An 18602-nucleotide genomic window follows, 5' to 3' on the forward strand; every position below is an offset into this window, starting at 1 on the left:
GAGACCGTTGCGGGGTTTCGTCCAGCCGGCTGCCCACTTTGACCAGGCTACAGTGGGTATACAGTGGGTGTACATGACGTTGAGATGGCCAGGCCAGCAACTCAGCTCCAAGCTCAGCCACCTTGTGATAGATCATTGATGGCTTGTCGCCATGTCAATGGATGAGGCTGCCAGCCAAGTCTCAACGGTTTGCACAAGTGCTTGGCTTGCTTACTTAAGTACTTAGACGTCTGCATGTGGTGTTCAGGTAGTTGCAAGGTACCAAGGCTGACGAGAGCAAGTGGGATGGACAGCACGCACACAGGTTTCGTGCTCCATTTGAAGGAAGGCCTTTTCGGGTCATCAGAGTGGGTTTGCCCGTACTTAAGCTAATCCCTCCCCTCATCACGGCCATTTGCGCCGCTTTTGCCTTTCTCCAATCCACCTGTTGATTCCATCCGCCGTGGCTGCTTGCGTCATTCGCAGATCGACTCAGGAACAAACAAAGGACGGCAACCCGATACGCAGAACCCCTTTGTCAAAATGTCGTATCAAGGATATGGTCAGCCCTACGGTCGTGAGTGAGACCCAACCCCTCCATGCGCGAGCTCCTCGTTCGAAAGCTTGCCCGACAGCTTGCACTAACCAGCGGTTTGAAATATCCAACAGAACCGCCACCACAGGCAGGCTACGGCCAGTATCCTCCGCCACAAGGCCAGTATCCTCCGCCGCAAGGCCAATACCCCCCTCAACAAGGCCATTATCCTCCACCCCAGCAGGGAGGATACTATCAACAGCCGCCTCCGCCTCCGCCAGGCCATTATCCTCCTCCTCACCAGCAATCCTACGGTCAACAGCCGCCGCCGCCGCAGCACTTCAATGCTCCTCCGCCCGCACCTTCGCCATACGGCCATCACTCGCCTGCGCCGCCCCAGGGCCAGTACGGCGCTCCCTACGGCGCTCCCCCTCCCCAGCAATATGGCCATTCCGTGCCAGCAACGCCGCCGTCGAAGGGATATGGCGCGCCCCAGATCATTCAATGGGATGCCAATCCCGATGCGCAGGCATTGCGGGCTGCGATGAAGGGCTTTGGCACGGATGAAAAGGCCTTGATACGAATTTTGTCCACCAAGGACCCACTGCAGATCGATCTTATTCGGACGACATTTGACCGCACTTTCAAACGAAGTCTCATTGACGACATCAAGAGCGAGACAAGTCGGTATTTTGAAGACGGGCTGGTGCAGCTAGCCTACGGCCCTCTGCTGGCCGATGTCCACAACCTGAGAGATGCTATGAAAGGCATCGGAACCAAGGAATCAGTCCTCAACGACGTCCTTCTTAGCAGATCCAATGCTGATATCAAGGCCATCAAGGGCGCATACCGTCAGCAGTTTGGCAGGTCCCTGGAGCAAGATGTCAAGGGTGATCTGAGCATGAAGACTGAAAGGCACTTCCTCATGGTGCTTGCGGCCAACAGAGCCGAAGATGCTGAGCCAGTGGATCCCCGAAAAGTCGACGATGCCGTGATGCATATTTATCAGGCGACGGAAGGCAGGATGGGCACGGACGAAATTCTTGTTTGTCAAATCTTGACCAGCCACAACGATAACCAAATCCGTGCCATTGCCCACACCTATAAGCAAAAGTTCAACCGTGACTTGGCCAAGGTTATTGACTCTGTAAGTTGAAGTTCCTATGGGTCCTGTCGATGAATGGTTTAGCATGGGGCTAATAACGAGCAGGAATTCTCTGGGCACATGAGGGATGCACTCCTCTTCCAGCTGGGCCACGCCGTCGACAAGTATATGCACGCTGCTGAACTGTTGGAAGAGACCATGCGCGGCGCGGGAACCAAAGACTTTTTACTTGTTCTTCGCGTAGTCCGGCTTCACTGGGATCACACTATGCTATCCAACGCCAAGGCTGCATATCAACAACGCTACCGCCGAAGCCTGGCCAGTCGTATCGACGGAGAGGTATCTGGGGATTACAAGAGATTGATGCTGGCGTGCATCGGCGAGTGGCGTTGAGAAGTGTGATGCAATGGTGCGATTTTGGGAAGGTAGTTGTGACTCGTGAGGCATACAAATCGGCAGGGGGGCAAACGGAAATGGACATGGCATTGCGGAACTTTCGGGCTTGCTGTATGGCGTTTTGGAGCACAGGGTTTGCTATGCGCAGTCATGTCATGCCAAGGGACTCGCTGAAAGCACGGCGCAGCGGTCATTGAGGTCCTATATAATACTATGTAGCATAAAGTCCAGTTGAAAGATCTCAATGTTTGAGAGAGGAACTACTGTTACGTCCCCACGTATTCTGTAACGATCGCAACTTCTCCTTTGAGCCGTGATACATGTATCGGTCAGTGGGGCTTTGCAGGGTTATTGCCGGAGAATTACGAGACATTTGAATGCACGATATGGGATACACCATCATGACTCGGCGGCAGGATTGTATTGAAACCCGTAGGCCGGTACATACACAAGTTCTAATCATGCGACACGACAAGCATCCCCAACACCTCTCAACCTGACGGATGCGTTGCAACGCGTGGCAACAGGCATGCTCAAGTACTTGTCTAGTAATAGGCACCAAGACAGGTAGAACTAGGTGCACAGATGAAAGTCTAGATGTCCAGCAAGGCGCTTGCAATGGCACTCGGGCTATGTTTCCTGTCAGAATCGAGCCCTGACAAGATGGCTTAGAAATCCACTGCCAGTGAAGCAAATGAATCAGTAGCATTAAAACGACACCCCTAATAAGCCTTAGTCGGCGAAATAAGCCTTTTCGGCATAATAATTACGGAGTCGAAAATGATGAGACTGGGCATTATTACATGGATGCTTGTGGAGACTCGGTGTCATGAACTTGTACGGAGTCCTCCGTGCTCCACAACTAGTACTAGATGATATTAAATTACTCCGTGATCTACGTGTGATAAATTACATAAATTCCCGGTGACGGTGGGGTGATGAATTATAAGCCAGGTTGTGTGAGCCTACCATTAAGCGGCTAAGCTGAATTAGCCCTTTGCCGCCTATGCAATTATGCGCTAACGTACATATGTGAGCCTAAATTGTGAGGCAGAAATAGTCGTTTCTCCTCGGCCAACCCCCTCCAACTACTATTACCGCGCTCTCGTTTTAATTCAAATTTTTTTTATGTTAAAACAATCCTTCCTCCCTCCCTTTGCTCGCCCGGGGACCCGGAACTGATTTTGTGCATGTCAAAAAAGCACCGGCAAAAACTCTTTTTCTAGGGAGAAATTCAAATCCCTCGGCCTGACTCACCATCTTCAGTTTGTGTTGGCACACCACGCTTGACGGCTGCACATCGCGCTCCGTCGTGACTCGTCGGCCTGCTTACGCTGCCTAGTATCGACCTAACTGGGTAATTTCTACGTACCAAAGGTACTTGGGTACTACGGTGTTCGCGTAGACATTGTGGAGGACCACTGTTTGTCTCTCGTTTAAGCACTTTAAAATCGGCACCGCCAGATTTTGCTTGGTGGGGGGTGTGCTCCTCAATATAGGTACGTACGCCGAGTTGTGATGAATACTAGTACTCGGTTTCTGTCTATTTGCTACTGTTGTTCACATTATTATTCATGCTTTTCCCCTGAGGGCTGCTCCACCTTATTTGCGTTTCGCAGTTGCCCAAACGCGGACACTAGGAGAAAATAAAAAGAGAAGGCACTACCACCACCAGACTCATCTAACGCATATATTTAGCCACGAATCCCGCCGGCCTGTTAGGCAATCATTGATCTTTGGAGGCTGGGCCTATGCAGGTTGAGACGTGTCCCAAAATGGCGGACCACACAGGCCAAAAAATGACTGGGCCGGCGTCGCCCGTTGTGGTATCAAGCGCGTCATCAATATCAACTGGCCCTCTGCCTTCGCCGGGAGCAAGCAGGCGGAACTCGCCTTCAGATCAGAACACGAATGCTACACAGGCTGATCCCTCCATGTCGACTCAACTGGCACATCCGCCCCCGGCGGCACCGGCGACGCCTCTGACACCAGCGACCCCGATTGCCTCTGGAGCAGCGTCTGCCCTGGGCCAACACAGTAACGCTGCGGCACAGATGCATCCGAGTGTGCAGACTGTACATTTACGACCTCAGATGCCATCGTCGACAATGGCTCAGGTTCATCGACCGCCAATCAACGGCTTTGGGCCGCCTCCTATGCAACCTCAGCAGGGCCAAAGGCAAAGGGTTGCCTACCCATCTCCGAGGGTGAACGACACGCAACTGTGTAATTCGGCACAATATGTTGCGCTAATCCAGCTGATGCAGAGAACTGAACCCCACGTGCTGCGGCAAGTGATTAGAGATTATCATGAAACGTGTTTACTTGGTTCGGAGTATCACTTAGCCTTTATAGTGAGTAAAACGCCCTCACTACCTACCAGACTTTGTTGTCGTCCAAATCGATTCGAAAGCTGCGTCGCTTCAAGTCCTAACCTCTCGACTAGTTTAACACGGCGATTCACAAGGCCCACAAGCCAACATTGACTCAAGCCATCGCAGATTTTGGCTCAAGGCTTGTTCAAACGTCAAAGCACCAGCTTATCTCACACTTCACAGCAGAGGACTTGGATGAAGTAGCAGAGGAGATCCTGAGCAAGGCCAGCACCAACTTTTTGGACCAGGCCCTGGCCCGGCGGTTGGAGACCATTCGTGCCCGTTCGCTGGTAAATGCTCTGGCCCAGGCAGAGCGTCTTGGATATGATGTCAAGGATGCTGTCGAGGAGAGAAAGGATGGAACTGAACATGTTATTCCGTACATGAAGCATGATTTGGCCCAGCACCCGTCACAACATGAGCAGCCTCGGGCACAGCCTCACCCGCAGTCTTTTGTGCAGCCTTCAATACAATCAGTTCAAATTCATTCTATGCCAGCAATGCCAGCCTCTACATGGCCGGGCCCGCAACCGCAGGCGACGCAAAGACCAACGAATAGGCACAGTTATTCCACTTTGACTCAGTGTGGAGTCTGCAGACGTCCGTTATCAGGTCCGGACGCGCTCGAATTTGTAGGTTTTGCTGGCTCCTCCAACCGAATCCAACATTTATACCCTGCAGCAAACTAACTCAAGTCAGCATAAATTGAAACAGGTTTGCTACGGCAATTTCAGGACAATTGACCGGGTTGGCAGAGAGATTTGCCCTCACTGCGGATCCCACTTCAGTACTGGTGGTTTGCCGTATCATATCAAGACGCAAGCGTGTGGGAAATACACCGAGAGGGACGCCTCTGCCCTTATGCCATCACTACGAAATTTCTACCAAGAGCATATTTCTGCTGGACCCTCTGGAGCGGTCCAGGGCCCACGGTCAACGCCGTCGTCAACCCCAGATCAGAGTTGGAGGCAGCCTGCCCAGTCATCTGCCCCTGCCACTCATTTCACAGCTGTAAACTCGGGCACGGCGGCGACGATGACGCCTCGGAGTGCCTCTGCAACAGGGAAAGGCTCTGGCCCATATGCACACCTCTCGCCCGAGGACAGAGATCGACTTAAAGCGGAATTGACACATACTGAAGTGCACTACGGTGCACTTTTGCGAAAGGCCATGCAGCTTCCACAACCACAGCAAGATGAAGAGGTAGCCAAAATCAAGAACTGCTTCAATACAAAACAATCAACAACTCGCAGGAAGTATGGGGTTAAACTTCGGGAAAGACGCACCAAAGCCGAAATTGAGGCAGAGCGCGAGAGGTTGATCACAGCACCACCAGAAGAAAATCTTGGGCGGCGACAAGACGCATCGGCTAGTCAAAATGGGTCTGAACCAGTGGGAAAGAAGGCTCGTATCAACGAAAGAGGCGATTCTGCACCTACTTCGCAGCCTGCAGTCTCAAGCCCTGTTACTGAATCACCACGGAAGCGAGTTCGACTGGCAGATATGGGTGGCCTAGGTGCATCAGCAGCCACGGCAGAGCACATAGATCCTACCACTGCGGCAGCACAAGACCATTCAGCGTCACAACCGCAACCAGCGAAGGAGTCACCTGGTAGTAATGTTGTCGGAGCTACCCCAGACGCCCCGGCGAGTACAGGAGCACGCAACGACCCGATGAAGCTCGACGACAGCACTGATACCGAAGACTCAGACTCTGAGGAAGAAGATGGCGATATCCCTGCTGTTTTGACTGAAAAGATGTGAGACGCAGCCGGCACGACTGGTCGAATCAACTTCTGACGTTATTGATTGGCGGTATGCATTTGGAGCTATGGCTGCGGAAATCAACAATTGTGGTTCTGGAGCAGGTTTTTTTAAAAAAGGGAGTTTATGCGTGATTTGTGGGAACTGGGAGCAATATATCACATTTGCGTTTTACAAGGATGGGTGGTCTTTATGGCAAACCGTAGAGGCAGACTTGGCGCAGGGAGTATGGAAATGGCGGCATGAGGAGCAGAACAAGGATAGGAATGAATACCATCTCGGGACGAGAACCAGGGCTGAGGATAGATACGCATTGCACATTCAACTGGATGATTAAGCTCTAAAGTTGAAACTACTTGCTTTGGCTCCCCATGTAATATACCTTTTTGGTCCCAGCGACCTCGGCAGGGACTTCAATGTTAATTTGTTACAAAGCCTCGAGCCAAGACTTGTGAGCTGAACTTTGCCCAGTATCGACGATACGTTGACGCAATTAATCGACTTCGAACTTATGAGGCATGTGTGCGGTGCATGAGAACGGCCATGCAGCGCAACCTTGTAACCTGCATTCTCTGAAACCGACGCCAGGTGGACAAAGCGGGCGATTGATGACGGCACCGGGGAACCGCCTATTCACTGTGTACGCGCGCTGGGCGCCGTGGTTCGCAGCGATCAACGCTTTGATACACGGGATGACATTACGAGGGGGCCTTTGCATACTGTTGGACTCGGTCCAGGGGGGCCAATATCTACATCTGTACGGAGCACGGCGGCTCTTGGATCACGATCGTAGATCAAAGGTGTAATCGCATGATGGTCATATGCTTGCTTCCAAACAGTTTGTAAGCTGGAGACTTCTGTCATGGAGCCGAGGTCACGGCTGCGTTATCTGGTATGGCGTCTGGTGCGACCGTGGATGGACGGCCAGCTATCGTGAGCATCGGGTCGACGGGAAACCGTGCTCTTGCATCCCTGAGCGTTCATCTGGCCCATTAAGGTTCCTGCCCAGTTTGGTGGGCCAGACGGGGTGAAACACGGATTATCATCTTGTCCGGTGGCCAGGACGGTGCCTGCTTTTTCTTTTCCTTTTTTTTATTTTTTTTTATTAGTAGTTCCCCTTATCTGTAACCATCTACTCCGTACGTATGTATTATATTCGCCATGTCTTTTTGGCCAGCAAGATTGGACCGAGCTCGGACAGGTCTAGTGTTCTGCTGCGCCCGCGGGATCGGGATGGCCCAGGGTCTTTGATAATTCCTGCAACAAAAGACTTGTGTGATTATTTAACTCAACTCGGTATGTGTATGTACATTCACTTTAAATTACTAGGTAGTCGGTGCGTGGCCGTGAGAAACCAATGCGGGTACTTTGCCTCCACTCGCCCCCCGGGGTCATCTGCCTCTGTGACTGATTAGTACTTCCGAGCTGACCTTGGCTCAGGAACAGAAACACAAAGCGAAATCGACACAATGCTACGCCGTGCTGCGTACTGAATCGATGGGTTATATCGACCCACAGCCGTGCGTCTCCCGTGGCCCCCGGTCGAGTCAGCTCCTCGCAGCATCGACGCCGTCAACGGAGTGCGACAAGAGAAATCATGGCCACGTTTTTGTTGGAGTCTGTCTCACGCCTAATGAACCACATACCACGTTGCCCTACTCCGTATTGGCCCGTTGTTTCCCCTTCCCCTCTCTCTCCCTATGCCAGCCATGACGCAAGTTTCTTCGACCTTGCTGAGGAGCGCCGAGTATTTGAATACATGCACAAGTCGGCAAAGTAGGCTTCAAGGGATCGGACCCACGCATAAGAGATGGAACCCTCATGAATCGGCTACCACGCTGCAAGCAGGTCATCTTCCCGGTCGCCAAGGCGATGCGTGGGAACTGGAAAGCCTTTGAAAGGAAAAAGAGAGGAATCCAAAACAGCAGTGCTCCCCGCAATTCTGTGCTACGCGAGAAGCACGAACCCATCGCTTGTGGAAAACAGTGTCGATCCTAGCCCGGCACTGCTGGTAAAAAAAATTGGGGAACATGGGTTGATATGAAGAGCGACATGCATGTCTTTGTTTTATTCTGCTCTTGGTTGCTGGGAAGCCTTCCTTCCTCTCCCCAGCTGATACAGCAACAAGCATTGGGGAACCGGGGGTTGGCTGCTGACCATGGTTGAAATAACAGGGGTGTCGTGGGTGTCATGAAACGTTTGGCCAACAAGTCTACTCGACATTTCTCCCCTCGGAGATGTGTGACTGGCACGGGACGGTGGGAATCCTTCAGCGATCATCTAACGCTCTTGCACTCTTCTTCTGTTTGTCATGGAGCCTAATAGTCTTACGGAGTACACATGAAGCATGTCGGCGCCGTTGGTGAGGCGGCCACGTCCCAATGCTAAGGCTAAAGGGTTATGAGTAAGTCCTCGGTGTCATGCTAGCACTAAACAGGATGTTTGACCCGGCTTGACAGGAGCACACTACTCTGTTTCAAGATCCCTTGATTCTTCCCTGGAGGGGGTGGTGGTTTTGTAGGCTGCGGACTTGCTTACTCTTTTGTTCGTATTGCAAAACAGTTCAAAAGATGTAGCTATGCGTATTAACCACCAGCCCAGGTTACGAGCGACCATCTGTTTCCTAACACCCGTGTCTTCTAATACATAGTTAGTATGACTTTTATAAACTCTTGCTGGATGCTAGCTCTTTTCGTTTTTTTTTTTTCAATGTCCTTGGTCCTCCCCCGGTCTGCCTAGCTGGGTTTATGGTTGGGTGCGTGTCATAAGGTGCGTTCTGCGCACCGACTGGTGTATCGACCCTGGGCTCAGGCAACCCTGTGCGTCACATTCTTTTACTAACTGATTGTAGAAAGGAAACGACATCACATCTTCCGTGCGTCTTCCCGTCTTGGCTATTCGGGACGGTACAGGGACAGACAGGCCGTTGGGTTTGCCGGCTTTTGCGGGAGGAGAGGGGGCTTTGCTCTTCTTGCTATCAATACATTTTTGGCCGTCCGCACACGCCCATCGACACTGCTACTCTTGAGTGAAGAGAGAGATTCAAGAAAAAAGAGTACATGACACTTGGCTTGGCGGGCGTCTTGAGTCTGTCTAAACTACTGATGCCATGGTGCCCATCAATCGCCTGCGCTCACCATGGCACTCTCGTTGTCAACGCCAGCACCACTACCATCAACACCATGCAACCGCCTCCAAATCATCATCACCAAGACCCAGCCTCGATAAAACCCTCCCTCCACCACCTAACGTTGCCGCGTCCCCATCCACCTCCCGGTCTACCTCAGAGCCAACCCTAAGCTCAATAACAACCGTTCTTATCGGCGCCAAGCAGCAACCCTTCAGCGTGAACTGCCAACTCCTTTGTGAGGCATCGCCCTTCTTCTCTGAGCGCCTCCTAGAGAACTCCCAGCCGAAATCAGTTTGCCTCTGGCTCCCCGGTGAATCCTCCACCATGTTCGCCCTCTTCGTCCACTGGGTTCACGCCCCGGGCTCGTTCCGCCAGTTCCTCGACCATTCTATAGCCTCAGCCCATAACACGGGCGAGCAGGCGGCGCAGGACATCCACTGGGCCATTATCCGCTTACATCTCTTCGCCTCACACCTGGACCTTTACAAATTACAAGACCTAGCCATGGACGCCATCCAAGACATGTACCTCAAGTACGACTGGGACGTGCCGCCAAGCCTGATTACCTACCTTTACACGCAGTGCGAGTCCCTGCCGGCCGTCCGCGTCCGCAGATGGGCCGTGGCCATGGTCGCCTTCTCCCAGACAGTCGGCAGCAGCATCGCCAACTTGAAGTTCCACCCCCAGGATTCCGCCACCTCGGACCCGGCGCGGTTCAGGGCCCTCTTCGACTCGCTGCCCGACTTTGCGGCCGACTACGCCACGCACGTCCGCAACATGAAGGCCGCCCGGCTGGACATACGCTCCAAAAACCCGCAACTGCGCATCTCGGCCAACAAGCTACGCAATGACGAGCGCCTATTCGGCTTCCGCGAGTGCTCGTTCCACTCGCATCGCGCCGCCATCGGCGAGCGACGCTGCCCGCACAGCCGCGGAAGGAGCCGGAGTAAACACCCCGACATGGGCTTGCGGCTAAGGGATTCTTATACCGGTGTTCGGGAACTGATACCAGAGCCGCTATTTACGAGTGGCCGGCGGGAGGAGGCGAGGTTAAAGCACGCGCGGCCTATCTCGAGTGAGGTGAGGGAAGGGTAGTTTTCCTTTTCCTTTTTTTTTTGCCGGGATAAGAGGCAGCTGTTTCGACGCCTTCATCTTCATTTTCTCTCTTCCCTTTTTCTTCTTTTCTTTCTTGGGGGGATTTCTCGCGGAAACAGCTACTGGTTGAGTAATAAGCGTGGGCTGACGCATCGAGTTGGACGCGAAGCAGCGGGAGTCCCGTGTAAGTCAGTCGTTTGGCATGAAACAGGGTGGTGGGCTACGGCATGTGGCAGTGTTGCTGATCAAACGACCGCCCCTTACGCGGCACATGTACATATCATGCAGCGAACTTGCTATTGAACAGTGGATCGAGAAGATCCCTGGGTAGACGATGAATGACATGTTATAAATCTGCAAGGAGAGCATCGTGAGGCCGCTGTGCGTGTTGTTAGCAGGGTGGGCTGCCATTAGTAGCTGGCATGTCATGCAGATAAGATTGACGCATGACTGGAATATGCGGTGCTGCAATGCCCATGTACAAGGAAGGGGCCGTGGAGGCGTAACGAGTGCCCTGCATCACGGCTGGCTTGATAAATGCCAGGCGTCACTCGAGCTTGATTGCTGGTGGGAACAAATTCCGCAGCCTAACAGGATGTAGATGCTGCTTGTTGACACGGCTACAGTTGTACTTGTAGGAGGTCAGACGCGTAGATTACTATTTAATTCATCCACAACCTACTTTAGATATCAAGGTACGGAATACTGCTCTTGGACCTAGGGGTTACGTGGGCAACGTCTGTTTCTCTGCCTGTCCAACCTCTCTTCTTTCAATCTACTCTCGTCTATTCTATAGATAGATAGATGGCTACATATATAGTGGCAAAAACACGCGTCCAAGGCAAAGCACACAGAAATAGGGCAGTATATTAAATGATATAGCTGCTAGCCGAGTGTAGAAATTCTTTTCAAAAAAAAAACTAAAACTCTAGTAGCAAGAATATAGCCATCGCTCCTCCGAGGTCTGTTAACCCTCTTTAATTATCATTCAGTCGTAAAATCGTCACGGAAATTGTCCCAAGTAAATTGCTGCCGACTCGTCGGATATCGTCAGCTTGCAAAAGGTGCTAGGCAGCAGAAAAAAAATACAAAATAGGTATATATAAAATGGTGGGTAATGGTGAAGAAATCGTAAATATCATTATATTTCCACATGTCGAAAGGAGACGGGATATTTAGAAAGGTGACTGCGACCGTCGACCTTCTCTGTCTCTGCGGCGAAAGCGCTTCAGGCGTTCGTCGATGTATGCAAGGCGGTTGGCAAGCGGCGTCTTGTTAGACGACGGCGCAGCACTGTTCACACCCTCCCCGCCAGCTTGGTGCACGGTAGCAAATGGACGGACGACGGCGTCGACATTGATCGTCGAGACGCTGAAGTGGCGGTTCGGAAATGAGTGGCTCGCGGCCTTTGCTGAGAATGGCGAGCCTAGCCGGGCGGGGACAGTCTGTGAAGGCGTCAAGCCAGTTATTGGGGGGAAGCCCGAGGACGCGGCGGCTGGTGACGGAGCGGGATGTGAGGCCTCAAAGAGTTCCTGCAAGTTGGCGCGAGGGACAAAGAGGCTGTCGTGGTGGTTGGAATCGGTGGAGCTGAATTGGATAAGGGGCGCGCTGGATGCCGCATTCTCGTTGCTTGCCGGGTCTATCCAGAAGTCTGAGCCCAGACTGGGCCGCTTGGTGCGTTGTGGTTCCAACACGGACTGCCTGGATCTGCGCTTCTGCATGCTCGACCGACTCTGGTCGAGTCTCAAAGGCGACCTCAAGCCTCGCAGCGTACCAACCGTGCGGGCTTGTCGTTGGGCTTCGGGACTGACATCAAAGGCCTCTTCCAAGCCTGTTGATGAGCTCGGCCCATAACTCCTGGCCATGAAGGGAGACCCGAGAGGTGGTCTGGGCTGATCCAAGGTGTCTCCAAGGGCAAATATCGGCTGGAGTCGCGGTGGGGTGGCCTCAGTTGACGGTTCGGGCTGCGAGGCGGTCAACCGAGCCAAAGGCCCTTGAGGTTGCATGGAATCTGATGTGCAGATAGCTAGGGACATGGCCATGTCTGAAGCAGAGAAGACCGTGGGAGAGCGGGCCGGCGCCGATCGACGGTTCCAAAATCGATTGATAGACTTGCCAAACGATGCCGGGCTGTTGGACAGGTTTTGGAGGCTGCGAGATGGCCCGCCGCGAGCTTTGCAAAGCTCTCGCAAGTGACCCCGAGTAGCTGCGCATGTGTGTGGCCACTCAATGTATGGCCCGGCAGCCTCGGCCGTTGGCGTTGAACTGCGGCTCTTGATTTCCGACTTGGCCACAGGCCTCGAGCCTTTCCAGCTTCTCTTGGCTTCCCTGGCCACGCGCATGCACACTCCGGGCGGAGGAATGCCGCTCTTGCCCACCTGAAAAGGAGTAACCTTTGGATCCTGCAGGTACATGGCGTATGTGGACCAAAGATGCTGGCTCATTGCCCTGGTCCAAGGGGCTTTTCTTGATTTCGCTGATCGTGTAGCCGTCACGAGCGACCTAACCGCCCTACCGGCATCCTCTGGCGAAAGGAACCTGCCAAACCGGTCACAATGGTCGCTCTCGGGGCTGGCGCATTGGCTCAGGTCTTCCGATGCAAGAGAGAAGCGACTACACAGTGACGAGCTGGTCTCACTCGACCTTGCCGTGGAGGGCCGGCTGCTGTCATACTCGGGGCTGGACTCAAGGCTGCTAATGGCAGCGTCGATTGACCAGTCTGGAAACTGCTTTGTTGACGGCGACGGAGCCAATTCGGGAGCTGGGGTCTTGGGCGGCGAGAAGGTCCTCCTTGGACCGGGGTGTTCAAATGTGACGTCGTCAATCCGGTCCAGTTGGGGGATAGATGGGTACGCGATGCTCAGCATGTCTTGGTCGTCGTCATAAACTTGAGGCCCTTCAATGCTGGGGACGGGAACATCGGCGGCGGCAACTGATGCGAGAAAGTGTTGAGTCGGGGCGTTGAGTTGTGATGATGTAGTTCGCCTCCTCAAGCGAAACTTGGGCCGCGCTGGTGACGGGGGCTGCGCTTGGCTTTCGGCAAATGGTTCTGGGGTTTTGGGCGCCGCTGGTGCCTGGCGAAGGTGCCGTGGGCGAGCGGCCCTGTAGGGTTCAAGGGGTGGCATTGTTGGAGGATGGCTGGCGTTGTATGCGATGTGTATGCGATGACGCTTGTCGCGAGTCCTGCGCGATGGTCGTTGTTGATCTCGGGGAGGCGCACGGAGTGGCCGTTGAAGCAAGGGGGATGGATGGACAGAGGAAATTCGTCGCGCAAGTTGCAAAAGTGTCTAGAGTCAACTGCAAGGTCGTCCGAGCTTGCCTGTTTCGTTTTGAGGGTTGTTGTGGTGTCGGTTTTGAATGGCTACGCCGGGCAGGCCGACTTTGTCGCAAAGCTAGACAGGTCCTTGTCGCAGGCGGAATGCAGAGTCTCAGTCGCTGCGTCGAGCCACGCGATTGATGTAGGGATGCGCCACGACGAAGAATCGCAGAAGCAAGTAGTATTGATTCGTAGGTAGTACAGGGACAAAGAAAAAATGACGGGTCGTCGCGAGAGCTTCGTGCGCGAGGACGGGAAACGGCGCGCGGTCGGACGAGTCTGCGCCTGGCGCTGCCGGCCAAGGTTCAATGCTGGACCAAGGAAATGCCACGTCGCTATTGAGGCACGGAGCGTCGCGATAGTGTAGCGAATTCGTCGTCCAGAGACGGGAGCGGTGGTCTTGCGACGCAGCAACTGGCAATCGAGAGCAACTCAGCCCGCTGGCGTGTCGGCGCAAAGGAGGGACTGGAATGAGGAGGATGAAGGAGAGGAGTATGGCCCAGGGCGCCCGGGGTGTGGAGGAGCAGTTTGTATGTACCAGACATGTATGGCGGTGGAGTTGCGAGACTCAGTGCTGGCTGTTTGGGGCAGCGAGGGGAGGCGAGAGACGCCAGACAGCACCTGGAGCCCTGGGGAGGGGGGAGTGGCCGAGGACGCGCACCCAACCAGGCAGAGGCAGGCCCTGCGAGTCTCCGAGTCTGCGACGCACAGGGCAGACAGACTGGGGAGCGTCGACGGTAGAAGACGCATCGATCGACTCGACGGCAGCCAGAGAGGTGCGGGAGGTGCGGATGCGCGACGACCCTGTTGGAACAAGCGCCAGCAGGGCCTCTTGCTGCGGACAGGGGCCACACACATACACAGTGCTCGCGCTGCGGTGCAGGCTCATCATGGTGCCTGTCGCTTCTGTCGATTTCGATTTGCACCACTGGCCACCAGGCGACCACTGGCCTGTTGCTTGGTCGCCGTGCCTCGACGCGCTCCATGTCCATGTTTGGTCCGTTGCTCACGCGGACCCATCGAGACGCACCAGAGCTGTCGACTAAAATGCACGCCGGCGGGCCTTGCCAGAAGCCGCCCCCCCACTTGAACGCTCGGGCCCCACCCTCGATGTCGGTGTCCTCGAGTCCTCAAGTCCTCAAGCGCCTTCGAGTCTTCAACTTGGAGCGGTGATGGCGGTGGAAACATTGAAGACACCAGGTTGCAGTCTGCGGGAGCTGGTCGGGCGGACCGTCCAGACGTCCTGCAACGTGCAGAGTTCACTGCAACGCGGAGCCGCCGCCATCAACACCTCCCAAGCCCAGCAGATTGACCCCTTGGATGTGTTGTTTTGAGAGTTGGGCGGTGGGATGGAAAGCGGCAGCAATCATGTCTGCGACCCCAAGCCAAGAAGAGACGGGAGTCTTCAAACAACAATTGGTGGACACTGCTGCTTCGACATGCAGCCTCTCAGTTCCTCGTATGATGCAGACCGTACCAAGTACCGAGTAGTTGCCAAAAGCTCTATTTTTAACCGAGAACAACGACCAAGACGGGAATGGGAACAGCAACGGCTTGCTAGCAGACGACTAACGGCAACCGGTGGCGGCCATTGTCTAGCTCCAAGAGTCATGTAAATGCCAATCGTCCAACATTCGACAAGTAGAGTTAAGTAGTAGCGTACTGTTGATGGGATGGTGGTTTTCTTAGTGATCAAAATTGCGGTGGAGGGCGATGGCAACGGCTACTATTCCGTAATCGTGTGTTGGAGGATGATGACCATGGCCGAGACCAATTCTTGTCTTGACCCTGGCGTCGTCACTCGCGAGCTTAATATGCTCACATCTCCGGAATATGAATAGCTTGGCCGCCCAGAACGAGGGTTTGGTAGGTTACAGTATACTCAAGTACGGAGTACGTAATGATTCAACCCCCAAGTGTGCATGCAAGGGCTCGGGAGGCTATCCAGGTACTACAATCCGTCAACGTGGCCAGCAGCACTGCAACGTTGGCAAAGAGATGGAGAGGAGGAGGCTGGCGATGGTCACAATAATTGCTGTCTGGGATGGGATTGGCCGGTAGATGCCAGCGTTGGACAGTGAGAGAGTGCCTGGCTTGTCGTCGTTTCCTCATTTCTCGACGCAAGTCGTGGGAAAAAGCAACATTGAACCGCTTCTCCTCCAGTCCGTTAAACTTTAGCCTTGGTATGCAATCTAGTGTGGGTGAAAAACCCTACTGGATTTGGGCGGGTGCCTAGGCGAGAAAGAATAACTCGCAGCATTCGCGATTGCGACGTCTCTGTCAACCCCGTCGCGGCAAGAAAACTTGCCATCACTACGATGAAGCATCTCGACGCCAGCTCCCGGTGCGATTCGGTTATGACTTCAGAGACACGCTGAGGAAATCGGCTCTTCCTCGCTCAATTGCCAATTGCGGATTGTGTGGAATATACGGAGTACGGAGTAGTATCTGGTCCGACGAGGATTGTGCGTGGACAGGATCAACGCGAAGTCGCGTGCGACGCGTTTCCGACGCGTCACGAGCGGGGAAGCGTGCCTGGGATAGCATCCAATCATTGGCTCTCCTTCGAGTGGCTGGTGGGGTTGTCCGACTTCACCTCGATGCCACGCAGCAGTTAGCATTCCAGCATGAACCCTCTGCATGTCTTCACGCCCAGATGTGCCTTTGTGCCCTGCGCATCTTCCCAACTCAACTGAGCACCGCATACAATATTGTGGCAACGTGGAGTACTAGTCGGCATGGTTTTACACGGCCTGGGCCAGTCTATTCAACCGACTTGCCGCCTCGACCATTCGCGGAACACTCCCCTACATTTCCGATGCTGCCATGTCAAGCTTGAACTCTGGGGAGGAAGCATATTCTGGGGTTGCATCACTGCAGCATATCCCCCCCCCCCCAAGGTTCCAAGGGGCGCACGTTAGTCACATTGATCACATTGTAGACCCCAGTCCCTTAAATGACACGAATGCCCACGTTCTTGGACTTGTGGACTGTCAAGTCTGGACTGTACTTCTCAGCTGTGATGGAGCGACTCACAACAAAGTAAAGTCGTATTCCCGCTCATGGGGCAAACCGTTCGGAGTATCTCTCAAACCATATGGGTGCATGCGTTGGGATCAATGCACCGTAGAGAGTGCACAACAATGTCCTCCAGTGATACGAGATGTCGTCTACAATGGGCTGGTGCCCATACATGAGCTGATGCCTTATAGATATCGCTACAGAGCCGAAGCGCCAGCAATCAGGTTGTACAGAGTACTTCGTCGCAGTTTCTTTTCCTGCAAACATGTGGCGAAATTTTGGACCATTGGCTTCGCCGGTTTCGTCTTGGACTATAAGGTCGTGAGCCTCATCTCTTGTAATTGCCGGTTCTCAACGCATCAAACGGGAACACAGGAATGTTGCCCCTTCCATTTCAGACCCCTTGTCGTACACCAACGCCCTCGCAGGGGAGGAAAAGAGTAGCAGAGCCATCTGGAAAGGAAAGCACCAGCATGAGGCCGTCCATGGCGGCGCCATTGTCAATGCAACGAACATTGGAATGCCAGCTTGCTCGGTTCGCAAAGCACATTCCGGTCCTGGAACACAACCACATGGTCAAAACACAAAACACTACCTGGCGAGACGGGATTATAGCTGGCGCAGTGTTCCAGACGCCGGCCATATGGCGGCATTGTCCTCGTGTTTCACTCGACTGCAGCGAATATGTTGGGAACCTACTACGTAGTACGGAGTACGTAGTAATGGTGTTCTGTCTGGAATTGGGGAAAGTTCTCGCCTCACATTCCCGTCTGCCGTGGCTTCCTTTCTCGAACTAGGGCCAATCGTGATGTCGGTTCCACAAAGAGAACAAACCTGGTCTGCGAGTCGCTCACCGGAGAGCCAATCGCTACATTCTGCCATGTAACTCCGTACAAGATGAAGAAGTGTATCGTGGAGTATCAGCCGTGCAGCGGGGTGGCGTGTGGAGTGATTGTTAACCGCTTGCAGGTACATAGTAGTACTAGTACCCAAGGCAGTTGACTGGGCCCAGCCAAACGTCCACTCGCGAGAGAACAACGGGCCGGTGTTGAGGCCAGCACTTCTACGAACAATTCGGGCCCCTAGGTTGCGAGGGAAAGGATGCCGAGTAGACACCCCAATGTACTCCGTACATACACCACCCTTATAATTAGCCGTCTCGGTCGAGACATCACGCTCTCCAGCGATGGGTGAGTACAGAGCACGAGGGCACAAGTAAATGTCCTAGAAGCAACATTACCGCACCAGCAACGTCTAGAGGACGAGATAATTCGGAACGGCTCGTCCGCCATACTAGAGGAATGCGGTTGACCCCGTCACCCTGTCTCCCAGCTACCCATGAAGTCTGTCCACTGAGACACGCAGAATGGACACGCAGGAACTTGATGATGCGTCACGGGCAAACCCAACTGTCCCCTCTTTTCGCTTTCGTGCATTCCAGATACGACCTCATCTTGGACGGTCCTTCTCTGTGGCCAGGAATACACTTACTAATAGCATCTCCGGTTCATGCCCGACTTGATGCCACAAGGCCCGGACGGGGGCGTCCCCGTTCAAGCCGTCCATCCGAGGCGCCAAAGAATGCGGCATCTGCGTCGATTCCCTGGTCCTGGTCTTCGTGCGAGCTGTAAGCTTCTCCCTTCCCGATGTAGTGCCAATTGGCATTGCATTCATTTCTGCCCAACACCCAACAGCGCAAACTGCTGTTTGGTTAACACCCAACCCAATGTTGTGACATCATCTTGTTTTCCCGTCAAGCCAAAGTGTGCATATACAATATAAGGAGGTCGGGCAACGTTTTGGCAACTGAGTCGCGGTCGGGTGTCTAGTTCTTCAAAATCATCAGACTTCTCAGGAGGTGCCCGTATGCCCGAGACTCTTAGCAT

The 18602-nt window shown here is 53.7% G+C and overlaps 4 protein-coding genes across 4 annotated transcripts; 3 read left to right on the forward strand and 1 right to left on the reverse strand.

Moving 5' to 3' along the window:
- Positions 1 to 522: 522 nt before the first annotated feature.
- On the forward strand, positions 523 to 2012 carry ANXA7 (Annexin A7; the record flags this gene model as incomplete). Its single annotated transcript, XM_014690826.2, has 3 exons — positions 523 to 556; positions 649 to 1661; positions 1725 to 2012. The coding sequence occupies 3 exons, from the start codon at positions 523 to 525 to the stop codon at positions 2010 to 2012; spliced, it is 1335 nt and encodes a 444-aa protein (XP_014546312.2).
- A 1778-nt stretch (positions 2013 to 3790) lies between these two features.
- On the forward strand, positions 3791 to 6154 carry G6M90_00g100390 (uncharacterized protein; the record flags this gene model as incomplete). The annotated part of the gene is made up of 3 exons (XM_014690825.1): positions 3791 to 4369; positions 4462 to 5022; positions 5090 to 6154. The coding sequence occupies 3 exons, from the start codon at positions 3791 to 3793 to the stop codon at positions 6152 to 6154; spliced, it is 2205 nt and encodes a 734-aa protein (XP_014546311.1).
- A 3109-nt stretch (positions 6155 to 9263) lies between these two features.
- On the forward strand, positions 9264 to 10379 carry G6M90_00g100400 (uncharacterized protein; the record flags this gene model as incomplete). The annotated part of the gene is made up of 1 exon (XM_014690824.1): positions 9264 to 10379. The coding sequence occupies one exon, from the start codon at positions 9264 to 9266 to the stop codon at positions 10377 to 10379; it is 1116 nt and encodes a 371-aa protein (XP_014546310.1).
- A 1175-nt stretch (positions 10380 to 11554) lies between these two features.
- Positions 11555 to 13504, reverse strand: G6M90_00g100410 (uncharacterized protein; the record flags this gene model as incomplete). Its single annotated transcript, XM_014690823.1, has 1 exon — positions 11555 to 13504. The coding sequence occupies one exon, from the start codon at positions 13502 to 13504 to the stop codon at positions 11555 to 11557; it is 1950 nt and encodes a 649-aa protein (XP_014546309.1).
- Between the last annotated feature and the right edge of the window lie 5098 nt (positions 13505 to 18602).

Source organism: Metarhizium brunneum, chromosome 6 (assembly GCF_013426205.1).
Source record: "Metarhizium brunneum chromosome 6, complete sequence".
In the NCBI taxonomy this organism is placed as follows: Eukaryota; Fungi; Ascomycota; class Sordariomycetes; order Hypocreales; family Clavicipitaceae; genus Metarhizium; species Metarhizium brunneum.